Source organism: Anser anser (assembly GCF_964211835.1).
Source record: "Anser anser genome assembly, chromosome: 6".
Taxonomy (NCBI): Eukaryota; Metazoa; Chordata; class Aves; order Anseriformes; family Anatidae; genus Anser; species Anser anser.
This window is the reverse complement of record NC_139726.1, coordinates 31,619,576-31,637,890: the sequence shown is the minus strand read 5'-3', so window position 1 is coordinate 31,637,890 and position 18,315 is coordinate 31,619,576. Positions and strand designations below refer to the sequence as shown.

Genomic DNA, 18,315 nt, shown 5'->3' with positions numbered 1-18,315 from the left:
TCTGTAGCCAGCTGTTGTCCACATCCTTTATGTTCATTGCTCCTCTGGGGAATTGTCTTCCCCGTTCATTCCTCATGAGCAAGCATTCAGCTTTTGCCTTGGAAAAAGAAGCAGCCGTGTAGGATGGTGGCAGAGGGGAGGAGTGTAAGAATACGTAACTGAAGAGGAAAGACGTGGAGGGCTTTGTGTTGTGATCTGCAACTGGGGCATGCTGCCCTGTCCAGGGAGCAAAGTGCTGGAGGCTGACTTCATTTCTGGGTAAGAAGTGAATATAGGGAAGTAACTTATCCCGTGCTCTGTGTATTCCTGACTCGGACATGCTCCAGCTCTTGGCACCTGAGCTATACGCTTCCTCAGTGCAAAGATTCAAGAGCCTAAAGTGTGGGAGGGATGCTCTGGAGCAAGCTCTATCATGAAGAGCTGCCTCTTTTTTGTAAGCAGAGCACCCAGCTAGTGAATCGGGCACTTCAGCATCACTGAGCTGCTGTGTGTGGAATCGGGGATGTTTATTCTCATCAGCTGTAAGGAAATAAAGTATTGTAAGGGTTCTTCCACTGTATCCATAATTAACTAAACTTAATGCTTCCTGCAGCCCTAATGAGGGAAGCAGGGTTGGTGACAAGGATGCAAGCATATTCATGTGGTCCTGAACGGGCTGGCTTGCTTTCCAGGGACAGATGGGGTAAAAAACATCCTGAAGGGAGGAACTTACCCTATATGTGACCCAAAAATGTATTCCAAAAGGAATCTGTGCACCTCAGATCTGTTCCTTCTGTAAGCATCCGATTCAGGCTGCCTGCTTTTGGAGCCTAAGGAAACCCTGGTGTCTGCAGATCCCTCTGCTCGCATCCAAACTCTTCTGGTCGCCTTGATTTCTCTTCACAGCCAAGACTTTCTTCATTTTTATAGCACTGTTTTATGGGCACAACACAGAAAACTGGTAGGCTTGAGCATCTGATGTTTTCCAGACTCTGTTAGCTCTTCCCGTAAGTACTGGCCATGGTCTGAATACAAAAAGAAAAAAGAATTGTCCTAGGAGGCCTTTTTCCCCCTAAAGTCAGAGCTACTCTGTGATAAGATGCTATGCTGATAGAAGTAAGGGGATTGATGTTTAGCTATCAAGGCTCTTTTTGTGGCATTAAAAGTCTCTAGAAGGTCAACACTTAATTTTACCTTTTCTGAATTGCTTTTAAAGCTCCAATTTTTTTCTCAATTGTGACGTAGAGGTAATTGCTGAAGTACTGGAAGAAATTTCAGTGTCTACTTCTATATGAGGGCTCCCTGCTGTCCCAGGTAGGGAATGTGGGGTGTACCCACTGTGCTGTTAAACACTACATATTTGGGGAAAAAAATCGACTGTGTGCTTCTTGCCTACAGAAACACTCAGGAGGCTGCCCTTAATACACTGCACAATTCCCCAATATGTTGTTCTTCTCTTATACCCTTGGCAGCTATATTGTGAAGGAAGGACTTCGGTGCAAAACGCTGCGTCCCAGGTACTGCAGCCTGCGCTCCTGACGGCGGTGGGATGCTGTGGCAGAGCAGAAGGCAGTCGGTACTGACACAGATGTTGCAGTGAGGTCACGAGAGGCAGGGTTAGTTAATTCTGCAGCATCTCCTCAAACTGTCATGCTGTTAGAAATATTAAAATCCGTTGGCAACCCTGTCACTGAAGCATTATTCTGGTTACGCTGCACTTTCGTGAGCGTTTGTGAACAGCAAGCAGAGGCTTGCCAGGGTTTGTGCTTACACAGAGCGCTGGGAATGCTGCTGTCACCGACATCAGAGGAAGCTGGGAACTGGCAAGCCAGATGGTGGAGTGCACAGCAGATACCTTCAGAGCCATGGGCTGCTGCCTGACCTCTGTCTCTGCAGCATCTGTTTCCCAAGCACCACTTTCTTCATTGACCAGCTACCCAGAAACAGGAGGCATTAAGAAATGGGAGCAATTGTGTTTTGTTGTTTTTTTTTCAAATTAAAAAAAAAAATCCACTGTCCAGGGGATGTGTGATCTAAAACAAACAAAAAAAAAATCTTCTTTTCTGCCTTGAGGTGCCAGCTAATGAAGCAATGGGTGCTACAAGACTGGGGACCTGATGCTTTAAGGAATCAAACCTGATGAATAGCACAGATGTGGTTTGACGAGGACATAAAACTAAGCTGACTTCACAAGCCAGGGCTTGTTTGCAGCTCCTGTGGTTCTCATCTGTCATGTTGTTGGAGTAGAGAGGCTTAGGGAGTCTCTAGTTTTCCACGGTTTTTATGATATGGGATGCCTTAGGCAGAGGCCAAAAGCCAGGGATTTAGCAGCAGAGCTGCGCTTCTTGGTCCTTCTTTTGGCAAATAAGAAAAGATCAGTGGCTGCTTAGGAATGGAGAAGGAAATCACTCAATTTGCTGGTGTGTTTGAGTTTGGATCTGCACATGCATCTTCCAGCACCTGAGGGGAAGGTGAGCTTATAAAAAGCAAAGTACATGGATTTTGTAGGCTTTGCTGCACAGAGTGTCCCGTGTATGACCTGGAGATAGTTTGAGGTGCTCAAGGGAAACGTCATGGCAAGGAAAGCTTGTGTGGGTTCCCTGATTTAAGGAAAACTCAGCGATTACTCAAAGAGAAAGCTTGGGGAGAAGTTCTGGCTGAAGGACGGTTTGTGGCAGTGCTGCAGGTGTCCTGTCTGTCTTCCTAACAGAAGGAGAAGGGGAGAGAAAAAGAAAACCTTTGTCTTACTGTCAGGAGTGGGTTTTTCTAATTTGTGGAGATGAAAAGCCCTTCGGTGAAAGGATAAATGAATTCTTTTGTAACCGTATTACTCAAAATTGAGACAACAGTTACTTTGCTCTGAGTAACTGTGAGGATTTAGGGTTTTTTTGTAAAGATTTAGTTTGCATAGAACTCACTTTTTCTATTCATTAATACATTCTCTGTTTGAAGGCGCGTATGGTGAAATTTGCTCTTTTATCTTGAGCTACCAGCACGGAATAAATACTGCTGCTTTCCCCTTTTTTGAGAACTAGACATCTTTCAAACCAGTGTGAGGGTGTAGCTGCCAAAAGGTTGGGCTCTTAGAAAGCTTCCAAGGTGAGCGTTTGGGGATTTTGGAGGTTAAAAAGTTGGAAAATGTTATCAGCGTTCCCCTTGCTTTCCGGTAATGGTGTGAGCAGCACTGGGGCAGCCAGTGCCCCGAGGGCTGGATGTGGAGCAGTTGTTGGACCGACATTAAATATCAAACATTAAGTATATATCAAATATTAAATATTTGTGGAGGAAAGCTGATGTCTGCATGAAGAATTGGGGATGTGTTTTGGTGCTCGGGGGTTCTTCTTTGAGCGCCGCTCAGGTATGTTCGTGGTAGCTCAGTATCACGCACACTTTCTTCTCTGTTCTCCCAGGAGCTGGGCTGAGTTTCTAACGTGCATCTCAATATTTTACTGAAATGCTGGGGAACTGAGAACAAAGCGAGCCAAAACACACCACTATGCAGATACAGCTATCAGAGCTGCTTCACTTCTGGGCTGAGGGCGGCTTGGGAGGCAGGAGAGGAAAATAGCTCCCCATTTATAATACCGGCTTTAATTGAAGCTACGAAAGGACTGGTCTGGGCTGATGTTACAGTATACCTACTATAAAAACTAATCTGCTTGATTGAAAGCTGCAAATCGTAATCTGGAGAACAGGGATGGGACCGTGTGCTGTTGCTTAGCTACTGGCGTTTTTATGACCTGCTCTTTGTTTACTTCCAAAAGTAGAGGAAACGAGGTTGTGTTTTACGGATCTATATTTCAAAAAGTCACTGTGCAATTGAGAATTCTGGTGGTCTTGCCTGAAAATAACTTAGCTTTTAACTTAGTATCTTGAGTTTGGATATGACTGCCCTTCTTCACATTTCCCTTAATACTCCCATTCACTTCTTATCATTACACCCTCTGCTGTTTTTTTAACAAACCCCCTTGAATAAAAAAAACTTGGATAAACCTTCTAGAAAAACACTTAGTAGTTACGCAGTTTAGATTGTTGTCTTACTAGTTAAGTGTTAAGAAACTAAATAACATCGAGTGGTTTTTGGTTTCCTTTCCCTGAAGGAGGTAGATGAGTGTAAATTTTCTTGGCTTTCTTCAGAATGATTTTTTCCAGGAAAAGGCCCGATACCAGCCTGTGACTTGTAAAGAGTGGAGAGAAGCTAAAAGGGCAGAAAAAGCTGGTGTAGCTGCTGTAGATTATATTATTGAGGTCTTTAACATGCGAACCTAGGCTGTGAATATCAAATATATTTCCCTTTTCAGTTCTGTGACTTGTAGCAGTGATTTGGCTTTATTTTAAAGGATAACATTGCAATTTGTTTTCCATCCTGACAGCCTCCAAAAGTAAAATGCTTGACGAGAATCTGGCATCCGAACATTACAGAGATGGGAGAAATCTGCTTAAGGTAGCAACAGCATTTTTTTATGCCTTTGTGTCACAAAATGTTGCATGTAATTTTCATGTCAGTATTATTTCTTCAACAGATTTTGGAAATTAGACCAGCGTGTGACCCTTAGGACCACAGAAATATACTAAAAGTGTTCTTGCTGTGCTTTAGAGAGTGGGTAGAATCTGGCTCTTTAGGTTCAGTCTTAACATTTTGTTCTATTTAGGGTAAAAGTATAAAATCCAATCTAGAGGACTTTTTTTTTTCTTTTTTACTTTTCCTCCCTTCATAGATGAATAGTCCTCAGGATCTGAGAGGACTGAAGGCTTTAGTTATTTTATTTCCAAATGTGTTAAGTGTTTGGAAACTCATAAAAGGTTTCATAAAAGGAAAACAAATAATTTAACTTTGGCAGTAACTATTCTGTATTTGCTATTTATTTTCACATTTAATATCTGCTAAAAGACACACTTACTTGTTATAGCATGCTATAGCAAAAGAGAATTGGGTATAAGTCAAAATAGGAAGAACAAAAGCTCACTTTTACAAAAGGGATGAGCTTATGTTGCTCTGCCTTTTTGCCTGATAGTAAATGTTTCCTCTTCAAAATCAGTTTCTCTGAAACTTTATAAATTCACTGTTTTATCTTGAGTGCCGGATGGTGAAATTGGCCAGAAACTAAACATAAACAGACTTGAGAAGCATGGCTGTCATTTCTCAAGTTAATGGGACATAAAAGAAAAATGAAATGAAGCATAAGCAATGGAAGTAAGACTTGAAGGCTGCTCTGAAAATCCAAAAGAGTTACCACCATGTGTAGCAAATCAGTGCTTAAAAGATATGTATTTTTCCCCTCTAGATTTAAAAATCATTCTCGTGCTGTGTACAAGGTCCTGGCTACAAATGAAGCTTTCCCGGGGTAGTCTCTCCCTTCATAGGCAGGTCAAGCTCGTGGGCTGATAACAGCTAATGAACTGATACCAGTGCTTTTAGCCTCCGTGGTCTGCTCCGTGCTTCCGAGAAGCGAATGCCATCAAAGGGTGATGGGAACCAGCCTCGGACAGCTCAGCACGTACCTGGTGTTGGACAGTGTCAGAGCACGAGTTAGTCTAAAAGACTGAGTAAAGGCATGAATAGAGGAGCTGTTTAAAACTAGTGAGCAGGAAATGCTAGATACAAAAAGAGAGCTAAAAGTTTAAGCTCTGCCTGCAGTGCTGCATCTTCTGAGGTTAAACGAAGCCTCCACGCACTCTTGAGGATATTTCAGTGTTTCGAGTCTTAAAAATGGTTTTAATTATGACAGATAAATGTAGTGTTGGAACATCATAATTCTGCTTAATGAAGTGAAGTCATTTCTTTGGCATCTGCACTGAAATGTCAGCTTTATTTGATTGTCAGATACTTAAGCATATTAAACCTTTGAAATGTCTTACCATTTAGATGGAAAAGCTAAAATAACTCCGACTACTTTATGCCTGTTATAACAGAGAATGCAGTCTATATATAGTACCTGCAATCAACTTCTACCAGAGTATTTACATAAAAATAGCTTCAGGTATTTTTTTTAAGCAGCAAAAAAATTTAGTATCAGTATTTTTCCATCTGTTTTCTGCTAAACATACTTTACACCATGGCTTGTCTTGGTTTCATAGGTAGTGGTCCCCATTTAAAAGATAGCAAATGATTAAGCTTGCATCAGGTTTTAGGCACAAAAAGCATTATTCCTCTGTGCTGTATGAATTGCAGTTACTCAAATTTGATCTGGGCTGTACTTAAGGATGTTGTTTCCACTCCACGTGTGGATAGGAAGCATCAAGATACCCAGAAAGAAAACGCAGTGAGCTGCTCCATGTTGGTGGATGTGCCCTTCTGCCACTGGTGCTCTGAGCTCATGGCACAGTGTTAAAGGGTGATGAACGCAGAAGTGTTTGGAACTGATGAGTTGTATTATCACGGGTGTATTATCATATAATTGTATTATCATACCTTAATTCAAACTTACCTTGCCTGATGCTTTCTGTTGGCTAAAGGAACCACAGGCTCACAGAAGGCTGGAAGAACCTCAAAGCCCACCCAGTGCCACCCCCAGCCCCATCCAGCCTGGCCTTGGGCACTGCCAGGGCACCCAGAACTTCATTTTCTCTGGGCAAAACTTTTTGGAAGGCAAAACTCTTGTTGGAACTGATGCTTTGTGTTGATAAACATTTGTCTGAGATATTCATGTAAAGCAGCCTTCCTCCGGGACTGACCCCCCTCATTACAGTATCTGTTTTTTTTCTTTTTAGTTAAGCTATAATCATGTCAACTGGTGTTTCAGAAAGTTTTAAGCTTGCTAGAGCCATGTAGTTCCTAACTCACTAGTTGTTTTTGCATAATCTTTTTAGGATGCTATGTATTTAAGAAGAAATTTCCTCAATTTTTCTCCATGCACAAGTTAAGTCACAGCAGGAGAAGGTATTTGTGGGAGTGAGTGCTGAACAGAGGGCTGAGCATTCCAGTGGCTGTTTTGGTTACCGTACATTCAGAAATAGCGAGCTCACAGTATTCCCACGGGAACTCAGATACAGGGACTTGAAATCCTGCTCTGGTGAGGTCTTAGAGATAGAAATGCCAGAGCTGAGGAGCAGTTCCCACCTCCCATCACTGAGGGTGTGCTTGGCTTCTGTCAGATCTGACTACAGCTGGAAGTCCTCTTTCACCGATCACCCCAGTTCCTAGATAGGTTACCTGCCTGGTAAACTGCTCGGACCCTGGCACTTAACCTCCCGTTTCTTCTGCAGCAGTGAATGCCTTTAGTAACTAGCTCTAGGAGCCTGATGTGCTGCTGAAACTGCAGAATTTGCTTACCCTTCCCTTTCTGGATGCACGTTCATTCTGCAGCATCACAAAGAAGCAAATCATGCTAGATAAACCTTCTGGCACCCTGGTATGATGCAGCCAAGTCCTGGCAGTTTTACAGTAGTGACTTCAAGTGAAAAACCTGGTGGGTTTTTCAGCCCATCGGGTGTCCCAAAACCCTGCTAGAACAGGTGGCTCCTGTAGCCTGGCTGGGAGCTTGTTGAGGGCAGCTTCTTGAAGCAGTGGGTGGAGGAGGAAAGCTCTGCAGGTTGTGTGATGTGACAACTTGGTGCTAACCAGCTCCTCCGTGGCAGCAGGACTCATCCCCTTTGAACACGAACTACCCGCAGAGGCTTGCTCATCCCCTAATTCAGGATGTACTTGGCACCTTTCTGCTGGCTTTGGTCTTCAGTCTGCTGTTGGTTCGTGTGAAGTGCTGAGAGCAGATCACCATTCAGACCTCCAAGCTGCCTGGCAGTTGTATCTAGGTCAACTGCGTGGAGAACGTGAGATGCAGTTTCTAGGCACCCTGCACAGAAAAAGAATTTGCTTCGGGGCATAATGATCACTGCCAATCTGTAGGAAGAAAGAGGATGCTGCTCTAAAAATTAATTACGTCAGCAGATCAGAAACAGGAGGCAAAGGTACAACTATCTGTCGTCACTGCTTTCCTGCCAGAGCTCTACGAGGGGTATGAGTGTCTCCTCTCCAGGCCTGGCTGCTGAGCATCCCCAGCTGGAGATTTGCACAGAGAGGAGCTTGGGGAGCTTGAAGGGTGTTAACGAGGCTTGGCTGATGTGCTCAGGCACCTTGAGCTCTCTCAGTGGATACTCTCAGGCTTTTTTACTGTATGTGTTCACTTACTCCTCATTCTTAAGTTTGCAGGGAGCTATGTATGAGCAGGAGGAGGGGAGTACTGGAGCAGAATTCAGAGCAGCAGCCAGAAAGGAAGCTCAAAAAGCCCATTATCTCCTCAAAATCTGAGAATCCTGGCTGTTGCCTGTTCAGTGTCATTTTTGCTTATACTTTTGTAATACAAACAAAAGACAGCCACAATATGCTCTTTTTAATGTTATTTAAATTAGTTTTGAGCTGTGCTAGTGTTAATGGCATGTTTAATCTTTTCAAAGGCACAGAAATGAGATTAGCAGCGCAGTTAAGACGGGATAGTCTTGTCCAGTGCATTCATCCTGTTCCTAGCATCTGTACAGGGAACAAGGAGTAATGTTGCACAAAAAAAAGAGTAATTTAAGACTATTTCACTTTAACCCTGGTATTTTAGTAGTAGAAGCTACTGTTGCTGATGAATTTTTGTGCCTTGATACTTATGTTTTCAGTTTGATTGCTTCTTAACAGAGGAAGACATGATTGTGAGATGATGCTTAAAGTTTTCCAGATCCTCTTTCTTATTCAGATTATTGCCTTTGCTCTCACAAATGTGAGCAAGAATTCTTTTGTCAATTTTCCAAGACTTCTGCAATTTCTAAATTGTGTGCTGGTCTCCAGTACTTCTCAGAACTACTGATGGTTTTACCAACAAAAGGTCCAGGAATGCCTAACCAACTGAATGCAGCTCAACACTTCTGTCTTGTAAATGTAAATTACAGTTTATAAGGAACTCTTCTGTAGCAATCTGTTTTTCACAGACTAATTAACAGAGTGCTTCATGATTTCAAGCTGGTGGTACGTGCAGTATTGAGTTTGCCTGTAAAGCCTTAAAATGTCCTGCATGCCATGCAGCTCACCTCCTGGAAGACGAGAAGCTGCCTCTAAGATTTTGCTTTTAGAATTCCCTGCTCTGGGTCCCCAGAGGTTTGGCACACATCTGTTGATGTTACGGCTGTCACAGGGCCTTCCCGAAGAGACAGGCCAGAGCTACTTAATTTTCCCGTACCTGATTTTGAGCAGCTGAAGTCCTTTGACAGAAGAGGATAATAATCCTCACTGCTGCTAATTAGTTATCCCTCCAAAAAATCCTCTTAGGGGGATCGTATATGGCAGGACATGGTGCCTCCCACCAGATTTGGTCTACTGGCATGCTTTGGTCTGTCACCAAAGATGAACATGTTCTGGACTGGAGCACAGATGTGTGTCTTTGTGCTCGGGGAACATAAAGGCTCAGTGTCAGACTGTGTCATGAGGACTGCTGTCACACTTGGTACACTTAAACAAAATAATTTGATTTCTTTAACAAAGCTGAGCTCAGATCAGGAAACCTGTAATGAGCTCTGTGAAGAACATAGTTCTAGGACACTGGTACCAGATGCAAGAGGTCTGTAATTCTAACAATGCAATTTCTTCCGATGTTGTTAATGCTTTGTGAGAAGACTTCTGCCAAAATTTAACTAGAAGTTACACTGTGTAATACGTTTGTCTTTTTTTTTTCCAGTTTATTGAGAGAACATTCAATTGATGGCACTGGCTGGGCTCCAACTAGAACATTAAAGGTACCGTTTCCTTTTAGATACATACCTCAAACTAGATAAACCTTTTCAAATACTTTCATGGACTTGCAGAGAGACAGGTAATGTAGTTTGCTGTAGAAACAGCTGTGTGGTTTTGTTGTTTTTCAACTTCTGCTGGTGACAATACTGATACAACAAGTACAGTGCTGAGTATAGAAACTTTTGCTAGCTTTAGTGTAGCTGATTTGACTGATAAAAAGTTTAAAAGAGTGATAGGACTGCGGATGACCCCAAAAAACTACTCTCAGTAAAGGTGATCTGATTTCTTCATGGTTTTTAAACCCAGGCAACAAATACAAGAGCATGATGTCAGCAGGACTAACAGTAATTCATAACCCTTGCAATTTCCATTGCATTTACATTTCTGACAGATTAATAGGCTCTCTTACCAATTTTTTTTTTGCACGGAGAAGATTGGGAAAGTGTAAAGGGCACAATGTGTTTGGGAGAAACACCACATGGTGCACAGAATTAAACTGCACTGCCTTGAATTTTGTTTCATCCCAAGTGTTTGAAGGAATGGGCAACATGTCTGCACTTAAATACCATGTAAGTGGGGCAGTCTTAGCTGTCCTAATAACTCCAGGAGGGAACTAACTGCCACCATGATCGCAGAATGGCTTCAGAGGTCGCTCCCCCAACAGCTGGGCGGTGCTAACAAGTTCAGAGCCATAGCTCCTGTATGAAATACTCTTGGGGTGGTCACAAAGAACAGCTGCTTCAGTGCAGTGACTGCTCCTGTCTGGAGACAGAAGGTGCGTTGTTGTCCATTTGCTGCTGTATGACCTTGCTGTCAGAGTATTGCAGAGCATTGAGCAATAATTTCTGTAGCTCTTAGCAGGAAACCTGACAGAATTGGTTCTCAAGGAGCACTAGCTAGGTCAATAAAGGGTACCTGTCAGGTACTTTTCTTTTTAAAAGGCAAATTCAAAAAGAATTTTATCGAATAATTAATCTCCTTTTTGGAGCTATGCACCTTATTTGTCTCTAAAAATCTCTTCATGAGTGATCTGATTTCCTGTAAAAGTGAAGTAGAATCAGTGTGTGTTCTTTTGTGTTTTTTCTCTTTGCTTATTTTTCATCAGTAAATACGATTTTTTATTAGCTTAAGTCAAGACACTGGGTAATTAAATTAACTGGTTCTGTTCCTGTATTTCATTCCCAGAGAAAGTTTTTCGACTACAGATGTTTAAGCTTCAGACAATTAGAAAATTACTATACCAATACTACAACTCGACAAGAATGCACATAGATTTTTCTTTTTGAGCTTTGTTTATTATATTTCTCTGGGAGATTAAAATACTGCTGCGTGTAAAGCCCATGGGTGCAAATAATTATTGACACTGTGCATTTGACTTCCTATCCTCAGTGAGGACGGAAGATGCGTATTAATTTTCTTTTCCGTTCTATTCTTGCATCAGTTTACTAATTGCATGTGATTCATTTCAAAGAGGAAACGTCCTGGAATCTCAGCTTCCAGGAGAGTCAAGTTGCTTATTATTTAAGTAAATTATTTATGAAGTAATTTAGGGCATTTTTACCTTCCATAAGTTAAAGCAAAATAAATCTAGCATCCCATCTGGATTTCCTTACTCCTATTCGACATTGAAGCACCACAAATGCGAGGTCATATTTTATAGCTTAAAATCTGTAAAGTTTAATCTGTGAAGTTTATCATTCTATGCCTTCTGTTTTCCATTTTAAATATGCAGTTTCAGTAAGTGTTCTCTCACGTGTTGTGTGATCATTCCCTGTGATTTTTGACATGTCATCACAAAGCAGAATTACTGCCCGTCGGTCCTGACTTCAGAGTTGTGCCTCTGCAGAAACGTGGTGATTGCATTGTTGCTCTAATAGAAAAATAGCCTCAAAAAGTCAAGCAGAAATAGCCACTGAGGATGTCGGGAAGCTGCGAGCTCTGTTCCCAGAGCGGTACTGTTGAAGTTTGGTGTCCAAGTGCTCAGATTCCAGGCTATATACAATTCTGAGATGGAAAACACAGAATTGTGCTGGTTTATCTGCAGCATAGCCACACAGACAAGGGATTTGCCATCTACATTAATCATTCTGTGGTAGATACGTGATCACTGCACACCAGAGAATTATGTGGAGCTGTGTGTGAGGGTGACTGGTGGCAAACTGAAGCCATTCGATCCGACACAGCTTGCTTTTATCTCTGCACCCACTAATCCAGCCTTCCTGAATCCTTTCCAACACTCAGGCACCGTGGCTGGGAGGACATTGCTCATCTCCCCAAGCTGAATACCATGTGAATTTGCGCAGTAGCACTATGGAAAATATCCGGTCCTGGCCAGTGGCAGATGTGAAAGTCAGTGTTTTGTACTCCACTCACTGAGAATACACAGGCAACCTGGTTTTGTAGAGGAATAGTGCCCGACTTTGTCAAGTACAGTACTCTGAAATACTGCTGAAATGTTTTCTTGGAGAATGGGGGGATGTATTGGATTTCTACGACAAATGCTGTCAGATGTTACTGATGCAGCCGTTCTAAGTGCATTAATAAAGCCATTTAAATGGATAACAAAACCCTCAAAAGCCACAGGCACAAACCAAACCAGCTTGGCTGTAGGTTTTCTGCTACCACATCCATTTGTATGTTACATGCTTTCAGAGGACTTAAGCTTTAAAACTTTCATATTGTCCCATCTTCCACATCCTTGCGGTGGCAGCAGAGCTCTTGAATGAAAAATCCTTTGAAATAAACTACTGTGACTTTGTTTTTTTTTACACTTTTGGTATCAAGCACGGTGCTTTCTTCCACTTCCCATTGCTGAACGTGTTTCCATGGACTGCAGGGAGGTGCAGCCTGTGTGCTAGGGAAGGGGCTAAGGAATGTGCCTGGATTAGATATGTTCTAAGCAAGTTGTAAGGAAAGTTGGGTTTTAACCCTGAAGAAGATCATGGGTAGGTTAATATTTTTAAAACAATCTATATTTTAGCACCAGTGATGCAATTGCAAATATTGTCTGTATCCATAGAAACACTCCTGAGCCCTAAATTCTCAGATAACTTCCAGTAGCAGCTTGCTCCACAGACCAGGGACTGTGTAAAAACTGATGCAATACTTCCTGACTGATCTTCCCAGGTAATCTTTTGCTACTTTAGAGCCAGCAGGAGCTCACTTTACCTTTCTGTCTCTGAGCCATGAGGTCCTGCATTGTTTTACTTGCATACGTCTGTCTAAAATAGTGTTCAGGAAGTGGGAGGCAGCAGAAGCCACTTTATGCCCCTGCTGGGACTAGCTGGGTAGTTTGCTTTTCTCCTCTTTTAGGTCTGATGGCCTAAGCTGGACTTATCAAGGTGGAAAGTGAATAGCTGACTTTAATTCATTCAATTCTCAGATTTTTACTTTACTAAAGCTACCAGCTTTTAAGTAGATTCCTGCTATGAAGTAGCAGTATTGCTCTGTCTCTGACACCCTGCTTTTTGTACCCTCAGTAGTTCCAATTTTGGACTTGAAAGTGCTTTGGTAGCTCCTGTTATTCCCCAACAAATATCTCCTTGTGCCTTGTTCACCATGGCTATCATCTGCCTGGTTAAGGCAGGCCCCCCTGGCGCTCATCAGCTTTCTCTCAAATGCTTGTTTTGACTTTGCTGTGAAATTATCTCGGGCGATTGATTTAAAAAAAAAAAAAAAGTGGATCCATGTATTGTGATTGCCTAATTGGTTCTAAAAGTCAAGCTGTTTCTTCTGCAATTATCTCCAATGAGCTACAACTGGAAATTGGTCAGTGACTGATTTATGAACCATAAAAATAATCAAAGCACTTACGTGCAACTCTGACTGCGGAGGGCTGCGCATGGTAATGTTAAAATCAGTGTTTTAAAATTAATGATGAATGTTCAAAGGAGTATTTGGTCTTTTTTTTTTTTTGAAACCCTGCTCTGATGTGGCTACAGTGGGTTTCAGATAACTGGAGAACTATTTTCTGTAGGGTTTTCATGTTTGCTGCTAGGATGCATATGCATTTCAGTTCTTCATTAAGGTATTTTAAAGAGCTGGTTTTGTTGTGTTTGTGGCACTGCTGTCAATAGAGATAAGAGCAGGAGTGGGAATCATCAAGGTTTTCTTGAACTCTTGCTGTGCAGACAGCTTTTTGTACCATCCTGTAGGAGAACAATACTTCTTTTCAGCAATTAATTTCCCATAGCTTCAGATAACAGGCTAAGAAATATGTGTTATTAGATAATTAATAAAAAAGGTATTAAAGGAATTAAGGCTCATTTGAAATTAACTATCATTATTTGAAGTTTGTCCTTAAGAGGTTTGCTTATTTAATTAGCATTTATTATTAGCTGGGAAAATGTCCTATTTATATTTGTTCTGCCATTGTCTTCAGGCAGTGAAGTTATCGTATTTGAAATCACGCAAATGTCAAACTGTAGTGTCGTGGAGAAATAAATCAGAAGGTCTTGACTTAATTTTTCCACTTACCAATGTTTAAGCATAGTTTTAAAAGCTTTGGTGTAAGCACGAAGCTTTCATTCATTGTCTTAATGAAAATGGGTGGTCTGCTGTCAAAATTGTATGCAATTAGCGTAGAGGAGTCTTTTAAACTGACAATGACTGTCACTGCCTTCAAGATGAAGAGGAAAAGAGTAAGCCTGTATGTTCTGTGCTGTTCTAATTTAATCCTTGCTGCTGCTGCTACTTCTTTCTCAGCCAGCATTACGGTAATGCTGTTTGCTGTCACAGTGGTAGTATCACTCCTGATTCGTGTTGTGCTATTGATTTATCCAAATCCCACCTTGCAAAGGGCCTTCCCGCTGTATGCAGAAGCGTCGAAGCACCTGCTTGTGAAAGCTGCCTCCCTAGATGGAATATGTTCATCCCCTGTACTGGCAAAGCAAGGAAGAGAAATGTGCCAAAAGAAGAAAACTGGAGGCTTGGTGGTTGTACCAATGAGCACAAATGCCAGCTCTTACTGTGCAGGAGGATCAGAAAGTAAAGCACAGCTTAGTAAGGAGATTCCCAATTTAATGAATCTTACAGCCAGCTTCTGGGATCTTCTTGGACGTGATTATCAAGGTTACAAACCTGAGCTCCTGGGAGATATGTATCCCCTTTTTTTTTTTCCAGGTATCTGTAAAGGAAAGGAAAGCAAGCCTGTTGGCTCCTGAGTGTCCCTGAGGGAAAGGGTGCTGGTCTGCTGCATATGGTCCCTGTCCCCACAGGTCCTGATGACAGCTTCCCTCAGAGCACTGGGAGTATTTGTAGTGTTTTCCCTTCATGTAGGCTGAAAAGAGCAGTCAAATAGACAAATACCTTGCAGTGTCATCTCTCCCCAAGCCTTGGAAATGAGCAGGGGTGTCCGGGTGTCTGCCTGGTCTGTCTGGCTGGTTGAAGAAGGGGATTTCTGCTGAAATTAAGGCTTTTCCAGGTCTCATTTTGAATGGAGTGCATCTGCAGGCTGTTGTCTCAACGTCCTGTTAGAGCCCACGGTATGTTAGCAAATAACACAGCATTTCTTCCATCTCCTTCCCATGGGCAGTTCCTGATCTAGTTGCAGCTCCTGGTCTGGCTGCAAGCTGCCTGCCTTGAAGCTGCAAACTGCTGCGTGTCAAAAACAAAGCAAACTCCTTCAAACCTCTGCTCTCTTCTCATTGCTGCAACAAGGACAGAACCCCCAGTCGTGCTGCCCGATGTGTCGTTGCAGAAGCCATCTGCCCATGGTCTGCTGAGGAGGAAGAGGGACCAGTGGCAGGTTACAGCAGCCCAGCAGGGCTCTGTCCTCGTGGCATGCTCCTTGTATCTTCTGTGGTACTGGGGGCAATGTCAGCATTGCAGAAGATGACTCTAGGGAAGCAGCAAAAAAAACAAGTGGATAAATAAAGAAGAAACAGCAATTTAGCAAGCAGGCAGCAGAGGCAGGTCCAGAGGAGAGGCTTTGAACCAGTAAAGGGTGGGTGGATTGGGAAGGACCTAAGAGCCCTTTAGAGAGCTGCAGGTTGTCAGCAACCAGGATGGGAGGTGCACCGTTCTTCTTCCAAATATAAGAAGTGCCTTGGCGTTGGAGGAGCTCCAGGCAGTTCAGAGCCTTCTTTCCGGTATGGTTTGGAAAGTGTCGCAGGGTGTTACAGTGATTTCTGAACATCTGGGATGGTCACGAGTTAGCTGGTTGTAGCTACTGCAAAAGGCACAGCTTTGTCACCTTTCAATGGTTCGTGTCTCCCTCTGTGAAGAAAGTCATCTAAAGGAAAGTGCAGTGCAGAAGATTGCTGTTTTTTCAATATCTTTGCTCTCTAAAGTGCTTAAAATGTCCATTGTTGTTGCTTTCACTATTTTCCCTTTCTCCTCCACCTCTAAAAATTGAATAAGCAGCAGACAAACACCATCAGACCTCTAGTGTTCATTAAAGAGAAGTTATAAACCTCTGAATATGGTCTTCTGGGTAGATCTGACATGATTGTATTTTTCTCAAAATAAGCTTTGGGAAGTTTTTCTGCAGGAGCACGTTGTGTTGTAGCTTGATTTTATAAATCTGTTTTACCAATTTTGTCAGGTTTGATTTTTCTCTCTGTACGTGCCAAAACCAGTGAAAATACTTGCGCAAATCAGTCTCCTGTGATAACCTCTGCTTCATAGAGAAAATTTCTGCAAATCCTTTTTCACTCTTAAAGGGCTCTGGCATTTAAAATGTATTTAAATATTTGCTTTAAACACTGTTGCTGTTATTACTAGCGCTTTTTTAGAGTGATTCAGTAGGACAGTGTAGTACATTGTAAGCCTAATTAAACCGTGCTTGTTTTCCCCAAATTGTTGATTTCTAAAATGCACAATTTGTGTTGAACTTTAATCAGTTGAGTAGTCTGGTCTCCAGAGGGCGATCGCTTCGGCATACATAATCACCGTGGAGTAGTTCATTAAGAGCTCCCCTGGGAACAACTTCCCCCAGATTATCTGCTGGCTCCCGAGTAACCTTGGGGACAAAAGTCAAGGAGTCAAGAACAAAAGTAGGGGATTTTAGCTGAGCGCTCCTGCCTGCTTGGCGATTCACAGCTGCCTTAGTCTGGGAGAGGAACAGACGATAATTGTTCCTATTTTCTTCCCTCCAGTATATTTGAGCACAGAAGCAGTCGTTTTCCAGCCTTCCTCCTGTTTTTTTTTTTGTGTTTGCTAACTGGGGCAGCTCATGCCATTTAAGTTCCCCAAAGCCCTCCAAGTGAGCTGCTGTTACGGTTGGGTTGGAGGCGTGAGCTGGGGCTGCGGGCACATGAGAACCCACGTTGCTGTTGTGATTGAGGAAAGCTGATGTTCCCTACGTCCCCTTACTGCGGGTGGAAGCAGTGTTTTACCCGGCACAGGCATTTTGCAAGACATTTTAGCAGTGTTATGTGCAAGATTAGACGAGCAGGACGGGGAGAGGCAATGTTAAAACATGAACTTTGTGTTTGGGAGAGGACTGCTTAGGAAGGAAGGGTTTTTTCTTTTTTTTTTTTTTTTGGTGAACCAAGAAGTTCTGCCATCTCTGGAATGAAAACTTGGTATTTTCTTAACCCCACTGATAAGTTTTGGGCAGTCAGTTACAGATTAGTGGTTGCAAATAGGTGGTTAGTCTGTGGGGAGAAATGCAGGGTGTTTGTGGAGGCATGTTGAAGAGGCAGAAGTCCTACAAACCCTAGGGAAGGTGGGTCTGGGTGGGACAAAGGATGCTTGGCTTCGTAAGATGTGATGAAGAGAGGAAGAAGAGCTGACAGAAGGTGAACGGAGCTGGGAATCGTCCTGGGCTGGTCCACAGGCAGACAGGAGCAAGCTGCCCCCTGGCTTTCAGCGTGCTGAGTTTGCAGGTGTGATTTTCCCTTTCCAAACGGTGAGCTACGAAGCCTGGCATGTGTTTTACAGGAGCTACTACTTCATTTTTTGAAGCCTCCCGTCAGACATCAGCTTGTTTAAATGAGTGCTACTGCTGCTTTCATTGATCTGAATGGGTTAAACTGTTTGTACATAAAAAATGGTTTAGCAAAGGGCTTTAATTTAATTAGTGTAATAGATCAGAAATCCTTCTTGAATCTCTAAAGAAGTTTCTTTGATTGGAAGTTCATTAGCTGCTTTTGTCTGGCCTGTTCCCCGCTTAAATTGATGTGTTAAATATACTTTGCCTGCTCAAGGAAAACCGTAATTTACAATTTACATGTTCGCTCTCCCTTCAAAAGAACTGCTGTGTGGTTGTTTTCCTCCAGACATCCGAAGCCGGAGCTGAACACTTGTCTCTGACATGGTTTCAATGGCATCGCTTTTGTGAAGTGGTTGTGAGAACTGCCACTTGCACATATTCAGTGACTAACTGAATTAGGGCCTCCTACAAACGCAAGGCTTGGAGAGTCCCCAGCCTCAGGAGAGGCTATTTCAAAGGCTGTACTTAGCGTTTTGCCTCTTTGCTCTTGAACTTTAAATGTCGCTGCAGCGGCGGATTTTTTTTTTCCCCTCATTTGGCATGCCAGAAATAAACCTGCGGGCAGAGATTTCATCTAACTTCTCCCTCAGATGCAATACAGAATTACCCACGAGTGAAAAGGGGCGGTTACAAAGGGTTATTTCCAACAGCCTGTTGATCTCTGAGCTGCTTCTGTTGGTTGACTTCACTG

General features: G+C 42.7%; 1 protein-coding gene across 3 annotated transcripts in view; it reads left to right on the top strand.

Moving 5' to 3' along the window:
* The window catches only part of UBE2F (ubiquitin conjugating enzyme E2 F (putative)), a 66,723-nt gene that overhangs the window by 19,908 nt on the left and 28,500 nt on the right, over positions 1 to 18,315 (top strand). For all 3 annotated transcript variants that reach the window (XM_083841431.1, XM_083841430.1, XM_083841429.1), the window contains exons 6-7: positions 4,353 to 4,423; positions 9,633 to 9,690. In XM_083841431.1, coding sequence (XP_083697557.1) covers positions 4,353 to 4,423; positions 9,633 to 9,690 — 129 coding nt within the window. The remainder of the gene's footprint in view (positions 1 to 4,352; positions 4,424 to 9,632; positions 9,691 to 18,315) is intronic.